This window comes from Aplysia californica, unplaced genomic scaffold (assembly GCF_000002075.1).
Source record: "Aplysia californica isolate F4 #8 unplaced genomic scaffold, AplCal3.0 scaffold01193, whole genome shotgun sequence".
Taxonomy (NCBI): Eukaryota; Metazoa; Mollusca; class Gastropoda; order Aplysiida; family Aplysiidae; genus Aplysia; species Aplysia californica.
The window spans coordinates 56,877-65,695 of record NW_004798463.1 but is presented as its reverse complement, the minus strand read 5'-3'; the positions used below and the strand labels follow the sequence as shown (position 1 = coordinate 65,695).

The 8,819-nt window shown below is 42.2% G+C and overlaps 1 protein-coding gene across 2 annotated transcripts in view; it reads right to left on the bottom strand.

Annotated features, from left to right (window-relative positions):
• The window catches only part of LOC101862235 (polyadenylate-binding protein-interacting protein 1), a 19,244-nt gene that overhangs the window by 8,342 nt on the left and 2,083 nt on the right, over positions 1 to 8,819 (bottom strand). Inside the window, exons 2-8 of one of the 2 annotated variants that reach the window (XM_005112130.3) lie at positions 8,186 to 8,289; positions 6,082 to 6,189; positions 3,611 to 3,880; positions 2,802 to 2,914; positions 2,198 to 2,309; positions 1,795 to 1,920; positions 869 to 981 (exon numbers count right to left, since the gene is read on the bottom strand). In XM_005112130.3, coding sequence (XP_005112187.1) covers positions 869 to 981; positions 1,795 to 1,920; positions 2,198 to 2,309; positions 2,802 to 2,914; positions 3,611 to 3,880; positions 6,082 to 6,189; positions 8,186 to 8,289 — 946 coding nt within the window. The remainder of the gene's footprint in view (positions 1 to 868; positions 982 to 1,794; positions 1,921 to 2,197; positions 2,310 to 2,801; positions 2,915 to 3,610; positions 3,881 to 6,081; positions 6,190 to 8,185; positions 8,290 to 8,819) is intronic. The other variant, XM_035973391.1, reaches the window with a different exon arrangement.

The following is an 8,819-nucleotide window of genomic DNA, read 5'->3' as shown; positions in this document are numbered from 1 at the left end:
GAAAAAAAAAAGAGAAACACGTCCAGTTAGTTTAGTAGGGGTTTTTCGGCGCTTGCAACTGCATAAGGTCATATGAGCGTCAGAAGATTTGAGCTGTTACAAGAGAGTAACAAACATAAAAAAGATGAAGGGGAGATAAGGACGATAGATGTTTGATAGGAAAGAAGAAGCAAACCACACCAGAGCACCCGCCAACCACCCACTTAATAGCGGAAGCAGGGATCCGCTTACGAGAGAAAGTCGGAAAATTCGGCACACCACCTGGAATTCTGAGCAACTTTCTTCAAGTAAAATTGGTAACTGTAATGTTTTACCCCCCCCCCCCCCCTCACTGAGGATCGTAGGGGGCACTGTATAAAGAGGGCCTCATCAGGTACCTCCACTTTTCGTGTTTTTTTGCGAGCGCCCGAGTTTGGGCAAAGGATTTCTTCCCTGTCCATTCCGCAATGTTGGGGGCCCACCTCTTCCTTTGCCTTCCTCTCCTTCTCCCCCCCTGCACAGTTCCCTGAACAGTGGTCTTGGATGGGCCACACACGATCTTGTCACATGGCCACACCACTTCAGAAGGAAACTCTAGCTGTTTTTGGTTTTAGTAAAGGTTTTACGGCACTTGCAACTGCATAAGGTCATATGAGCGCAAGAAGATTAGAGGTGTTACAAGAGAGTAACAAACATAAAAAAGAAGAGGGGGAGATTAGGACGATATATGTTTGATAGAAAAGAAGAAGCAAACCACACCAGAGCACCGGCCAACCACCCACATCTCTAGCTGTGTTAAGCTGTGGCATGCCCTATCTTGCTGAAACAAGACCTGCTCCATTCAGACCCACACACCCAAACCCCTGTGAGGACAAAACTTTTCACTTACGGGGTCAACTCCCCTCTGGTCTGCAACTTTGCCAGCTGCGTGAAGATGCCTTCAAACAGCTCACACAAACTCCCATTATGCTTGGCACCGTCCTCGATCAAGGCCCCGGAAAGCTGGAGGAAAAGAAACATCAGAAAAATCACTACCTTAGAATTGCAAAGTTTTATCTCCTCAGTGCCTAGTTTTGAGAAATTTGACATAACTTTTTAAAAAAAGTTTCACAACACTTTTTTTTCTCACAACGTTAAGCTTTTTCGAATGCACCTCTTTCAATATCTTGATCATCATCATCCGGTGCCTTGCCGACTGGCGTGGGCGATCATGGATCTTAATAACGACTCCAAATAATCTTACAAATCTGATAGAGCAGATGGAACATAATTTGGTTTCTGACTTCAACAGATCCAAGCAGAAACCATTTTAGGAAGGAGAAGACTCCTACCTAGAATCTCTAGATCAGGGACAAAAAAATCAATTTCATTTCTGTTCTGATGATTGCATTTATCAATAATCTCTTGATCAATAGCCAAACCACCCCCCCAACCCAACCCCACTCAAATTCTACTGCTGCTACGGCGCTTTCATCCATCAATCTACTTTCTGCTTTTCACAAAATGCACTCGATTTAGTTTTAGTAAAAGTTTTACGGCACTTGCAACACAATAAATAGTCGTATTAGTGCCGAAGAATAGATTACGTGTTACAAGAGAGTAACATACACGAAAAAGAAGGAGGGGAGATAAGGACGACAGATGTTTGATAGGAAAGAAGGAGCAAACCACACCAGAGCACCCACCAACCACCCACATGCACTCAATGGAGGCTTACTTATCAGACAATATGCCATAGCACCATATCCTTCTAACCAGGTCTGACAGTGACTTCTGTGTAGCCACATTCTACAAGACTTGAGTAGACCGAGTTACCTTCAGCAGTTGGCAGCAACATTTCACTTCCTGTTCGGTGGGACGGGACAAAAGTGTGTGGATGAAGTCTGTTAACACCTTCGGCAAGTAGTGAAGACGAGACACCGTTCCGTTCTCTTGCTCTATCTGAAAGTCAAAATGAAAATAAAATTAGTTTTCAAAGCTAGGCTAATAAAGCTAAAATAGATTTCTGCTATTTAAACATTTAAAAAAAAAGAAATTATAAAAAGAAAAAGGGTAAATTAGGATCAAGTACCTCTAAATTGAAACAGGTTCCTGCGATTTTAACTTTTTAAAAACAATTAAAAAAAAAAAAAAAAAGAAATGAGGATCATCTACTTTTACACAGAAAAATATTTTTTATTTTAACATTTTAAAGAGTTTTGTAAAGAGATTCATCTACCTCCACGTTGAGAAAGATTTCTGCCATGAACATGGCCAGCCCCCTGAGCCAAGTCTGGTCCTCTGGACTGCCACTGATCAGCTCCTCTCTCTTCTCGTAGTCTTTCTGACATCTGGGAGGCAGAACACCAGGCACAACATCAAGAGAAATCTTCAATGTATTCCAGACTTGCAATTTTTTTTATTTTTGTAAGTGTTTCTGGTACTTGTAACACAGTAAGGTCATATAAGTGCAGAAGATTAGAGGTGTTAAAAGAGACTAACAAACACACAAAAAAAAGGAGGGGAGATATAAAGATGATAGATGTTTGATAGGAAAGCTTCTCATTAGTACCTTATGAAACCCAGAAAGGTAAGCTTTGATTCATGTCTCATACCCTCTCATTAGTATTTTATGAAACCCAGAAAGGTAAGCTTTGATTCACGTTTCTTACCCTCTCATTAGTATTTTATGAAACCCAGAAAGGTAAGCTTTGATTCATGTCTCATACCCTCTCATTAGTATTTTATGAAACCCAGAAAGGTAAGCTTCGATTCCTGTTTCTTACCCTCTCATTAGTACTTTATGAAATCTAGAAAAGCAGCCTTCGATTCAGGCCTCTTACCTTCTCATTAGTACTTTATGAAATCCGGAAAAGAAGGTGTTACTCTTCAAGTTGCTACTCAGGTACTGGCAGATTCTGGCGCCTGTGTACCTGAAGTTTGGCTCTTGGATACTCTGAAAGAAGAAGCGTAACAATCATACAACCTTCTGGCTGGCTGGAAATAGATAAACCACCGGCAGGCCGTTCAAATACACAAAAACTCAGAAAGCAACATATTTTGGTTTTGGTTTTAGTAAGTGTTTTACGGCACTTGCAACACAGTAAGGTCATATAAGAGCTGAAGATTAGAGGTGTTACAAGAGAGTAACAAACACAAAATAGGAGGGGAGATAAGGACGATAGATGTTTTGATAGGAAAGAAGAAGCAAACCACACCACAGCACCCGCCAACCACCCACAGCAACATCTTTCAGGAGGGAGAAAATCCTGTTTCCGCCTGTTAACAATTCTACCCACATTATGTCTTCTATCTTTTCTTGCATTTTTTCCACATTTAGAATAGGAGCTTCCACTGAATGTATCAGGAGCACATGCAACTGATACCACAGATGTAAAATCGCGGCAAAAAAACAACTTAAATAATTGGGGGCTAAATACATTTGAACAATTGGCAGATGAAATCAAAATCATTTTCGACAAAAGAGCTCTCTTGCTGTCCCGCTGTGCGACCTGATTTATTAAGTAGTAAGGGTTTAACGGCGCTCGAAACCGCATAAGGCCATACGAGCGCGTGAAACAAGTCGGTTTTATTCACAATAGTTCACAGCACGGCCTGATTTCGGTCAATATCGATCATATTGATAGGCTACCTGCTCAAACAAGCTCTCCACCATGTCGTTCATGATCTTCTCCGTGACGTCCTTCGGACAGTTCTTGATCAGGTCGCAGATAGGACGCAGGTACTCCTCCATGTTGCCGGGGCTCATGTTCAGCCGGTAGAGGGCGTTGGCGAAACGATCCAGGATGGGCCCCCCGCTAGGCCCCTGGGACTGGTCAAGCTGACCGCCAGAGTGGTCCCCGATGGAGAGAGCGCTGAAGCTGTTCATGTCAAAGCCCAGACCGCTGTTGTAATCATAACTCTGGAAAGAAAGCCGAAAAAAGCCATAATGAGTAACAAGAAGAGCAGATTTAACCCCCCCCCCCCCCAGATGTGTAATTCAATTATTTCCAAAACTATGACATCATGTCCCAAACCCCTCCCGCAAGTACAACTTTTGGCTTTATCTTCAGAAAACATCTGTAAAGTGAAACAGGTTTGGTTTTTGAAAGTCGGCATGGAATGAAGTTTGTCTACAGGTCACGCCGTCTCTGCGAAAAAACACTGTCCTCATAAAATCAAACATTAAAAAACCTCAAAGTAACGTAGGTGTCAACTCATAGGTGAAGACAGGTTTTAGTTTTAGTGTGAGTTGTACAGCACTTGCAACACAATAAGGTCATATAAGTGCCGAAGATTACAGGTGTTACAAGAGAGTAACAAACATAAAAAAGAAGGAGGAGGGATCAGGACGATACATGTTTGACAGGAGAGAAGGAGCCAACCACACCAGAAGACCTGCCAACCACCCACGGCGAAGATAGGTCTATTTATCTCAATCCCGGTGGTCAGTGTAGTCTACGAACCGGAACAGAAGCCGATGAGGAGGATAGTGTAACTTTTTTGTGTGTTCCTTTTTAGTGAGACAACTTCCCGGGCCTTCAGCGTATTGTGGTAAGGTGGCCAGTTCCTTTCCACGCCGCCTTTACTTCCCCAACTCGAAGTCAGGGACCTGTTACTGCTGGCTGGGCAGAAAGGGGGCGAAAAAAACCTGTGTCCGAACCGAGGCTTGAACCTGGACTTTCCCCTTCTGAGATGAGCCCACTAACCGCTCGGCCACCGCACCCTCCAGTATACTGTGCTACTAAGAAACAGAATACACACATATTTTTCCTACAAAAAAAACTAACAGACTTCTCAACTAAGGCCCTTGGAAACGTATCATCAAATACATTTCTTTTTATAAAGTAATGGTTGGTAGCTATGCAGAGGGAAAGAAAAAAGGTTCTTTACTTTATACATGAAGTTTTAAGTTTTCATTAAAGAAAAGTACACTGTTTCAAAAGCAGTCATGATGTGCAGAGAAAAAAGCTAGAGAGAAAAAAAGACATAACGACGAGAGGAAAGAAGAAATAAAACCTGCAAGAAGCGCCTCCATCACCCACCAACACCTTTAGCCTCTTTCATATGTGTTTAATTTTTTTGTTTTGTTTTAGTAAGAGCTTTACGGCACTTGCAACACAATAAGGCCACATAAGTGCGGAGAAGGGCAATGACACAGAGAACACCGAAACTGAAATGGCTGAAAATTGATGCTGACGGGCGCCAGTCGGCGTCTGCTCCACTCCACATAGAGGGCGCCTAAAGCCTAGATCTAGATATAAGAAAACAATTACACCACAACGCAACTGGTATTTATGAAGCATTTATTTGGAGATTTTAAAAACCTCAAAATTCCTAAAATATTGCTTAAAAGGTAATTCTGCTCTGTGACCTCCCTAATTTGACAACGCTGATTTAAAAAATGTAATTAGTTTTTGTCTACTGTAAAGCACCAGCTCTGAAATGACCATTCAAAATTGTCCCCAGTCCAGTCGGGTGACGTCACGCAAATCGCTCAACCCGAGTTGGCGACGGCGAGACGGCATTGAGAGTTCGCGACCTCAGTGCTTTCTTGTCGCATTTCCATTTTTAATATCAGTGAAAACAGTTCACAACAAAGAGTGAGCTTAAGAAGAAGTCACATTTTCACTGTTAAAAATGGAGATACGACAAGAGAGCACTGAGGTCGTGAGTTGACAGCGAGGCGCCCTTCCCATTTTTTTTGACGTAATAAGAACGTAGTTTGGATTCCGAGAAAGCCGACAACGCCGATCCGAGCTTAAAGTCGCCGGCAGTCTGCCAGCTCTATGTGGGGCAAGTTGGAAGTCATAAGGGATTTTTTATATGTTTCGGCGCTTACTGTGTCAGTCTCCGAAATCGGCATTCTCTATGTTTTCGTCCGAAGACTAGAGGTGCTACAAGAGAGTAACAAACACAAAAAAGAAGGAGGGAAGATAAAGACGATCGACTTTTGATAGGAAAGAAGAAGCAAACCACACCAGAACACCCGCCAACCAAGTTTTAACAACATTAACAGAAAACATTTACAACAAAAGATAAGGACAACCCCCCCCCTCCCCCCCCACCGAAAAATAACCATAATTTGAGACCAGAATGAATGGAGGAAACATTCCAATCTACCTGATAGTACTGGTCGTAGTAATAGTCTCCCTGTTCTGCTGGCACAAACTCTTCAGCTTCCACTGTCAGCCCAACTTGCGCGCTATCAGCACCAGGGGCGCTCTGTGGCTTCAACAACAAGACACACAAACAGAGACTTCTTTAAAAAGCTGTTCTTTGTTTTTAGTAAGTGTTTTACGGCACTTGCAACACAATGAGAAGGTCGTATAAGTGCGGAAGATTGGAGGTGTTACAAGAGAGTAACAAACACAAAAAGGAAGGAGAGATGAAAAAAGGAGCGGAGCAGACCACACCAGAGAATCCACCACACACCCACAACAGCTGCTCATACAACAGAACACACCCTAATAGCAAATTGTTTTTTTGTTTTGAGGATGAGTGTTTTTTTTGTTTTTTTTTAAACAGCACTTGCAACAGAATTAGGTCATATAAGTGACGGGACAGTAACAAACCCCCCCCCCCCAAAAAATGCCGGGGATTAGAGGTGTTATTCTCGAGAGTAGCGTACAAAAAAAAGGAGGAGGGATGATGAAGACGATAGATGTTTGATGGAAAAGAAGGAGCAAAAAATACCAGAGCACCCGCCAACCACCCATTGATAGTAACTTGATGTTGATTTAGTTTTTGTAAGAGTTCTAAGGCACTTGCAACACAAATAGGTTATATATATGGTAAAACCTCGGTATAATGTACATAGCTTCAAATGTACTGTTGGCAGCAACATTCACTTTCTGAAGCCCAAGTCAGGATCCATTTAGTATTTTTACTCCTTTTTTGGCTAACACCAGACCAGACAACCACTACATGACACCAAAAAATTATTTTTTTAAAAATAGAGAGTAATTCCTCAAAATCTTTTTCCCTCTTTTACCTATGAAGGGGGTAAACCCATGATGCCGGATATAAGGATTTTAAAAAATATATTGAAGCTGGGGGAAAAAACCAAAATCGGAATCTCCAGAACCACAGTAGACTGTTAAGTGTAACTGTAAGACTCTGCATACGCCATTTTGCAAAGTGACGCACGATGGGAGTCTTACACTGAGCAGTCGCGGTAAATCACGGTTCTGTACAAAATTGCCTGACAGGATCACCAATGAGGAAGTATTAAGAACGAGACAAGAGCCCAGTCAGAGATGAGGTGGGAAGAAGACATTGGCGATGGATTGGACACACTTTCAGGAAATCAAGCAGCTGCATAACAAGGAAAGTGTTAGATCGGAACCTGCAGGGATGATCAAGGGGAAGACCACATGGAACCTGGAGAAGAGTCATGGAAATGAATGTACAGAAAAGTGGGAAGACATGGAGTGACAACTGGCAAAGTCTAGCCCCAGGATAGAGAAAGGTGGAGAGTGTTTGTTCGTGGCATATTATATCCTGATCCAGGGTGAAAAAGGCAATGATGATGATGACAAAATTGCCCGCAGACCACCCACTTTCGAAGCTGTACGCCACAGACAACTCATACTGACAAGCATAACATGCTCAAGCAAATAACATCCACATGATATGAAACGACCTCAAGCCTTTCCCATGCAATGAAATAGCAAAGAGCCTAACCATTCGCACCATTAACCCTATTCGTACGTCCTGGGATCATTTTGTACGCCCAGGGTGGTATTCTTCTCATTTTAGAATACTTTTAGTACGAAGATCTCTTTGAAACTTTCAGTATTTCTCAAAAAATAATTTTGACAGACTGCTATGCAATGCATACGGATCGGATTAAAGAGTAAATTTCCTCTTTGAAAGTCGTGGCACAGAGTTCCCTACGTCATTTATAAGGATACGATAGTAAAACACGACGTACGGATAGGGTTAAAACAATACGTGTAATGTTAAGCTTTAATAAGAGTTTTCTGCCATCTGCAACACAGATCACAAATAACTGCTCAAAATTAAAGGTGTTACCAGAGAGTAACACAATAAAGAAAAGGAGGACAGACAAGACTAACAATCGAAGTATGATAGTGGACCAAAAAAAAAAAGGGAGCAAACCACCAACCAAGGACACCCACCAACCACCCACACAGAAAGATGTGACCAGTTCAGTGAGTGAAAACCGAGACCACAATTTAAAGGACACGTTGTGAAAACTCACCAGCACTTTGCTCTGCGGAACAAACTCTTTAGCTGTGGCCGACAGCTGGGTGGGAACCTTGGGCAGAGTGAGCTGTTGCTCTCTTTGGGGCCTGGTGCCATTCTCTGAATGAAGTAAACACACAGAAAACAAAAAGTTAGCAAAATTGAAAATAAAAACAAAATACTTTTAAAAAGTGACAGATGTACATTTTTTTTAGGCCGTCGTTATTCGGACTCGAGCCCGAATAACATTTTTTCATATTCGGACTCGAGTCCGAATATGAAAAAATGTTATTCGGGCTCGAGTCCGAATAACGACGGCCTAAAAAAAATGTACATCTCTGTCACTTTTTAAAAGTATTTTGTTTTTATTTTCAATTTTGCTAACTTTTTGTTTTCTGTGTGTTTACTTCATTCAGAGAATGGCACCAGGCCCCAAAGAGAGCAACAGCTCACTCTGCCCAAGGTTCCCACCCAGCTGTCGGCCACAGCTAAAGAGTTTGTTCCGCAGAGCAAAGTGCTGGTGAGTTTTCACAACGTGTCCTTTAAATTGTGGTCTCGGTTTTCACTCACTGAACTGGTCACATCTTTCTGTGTGGGTGGTTGGTGGTTTGCTCCCTTTTTTTTTTGGGTCCACTGTCATACTTCGATTG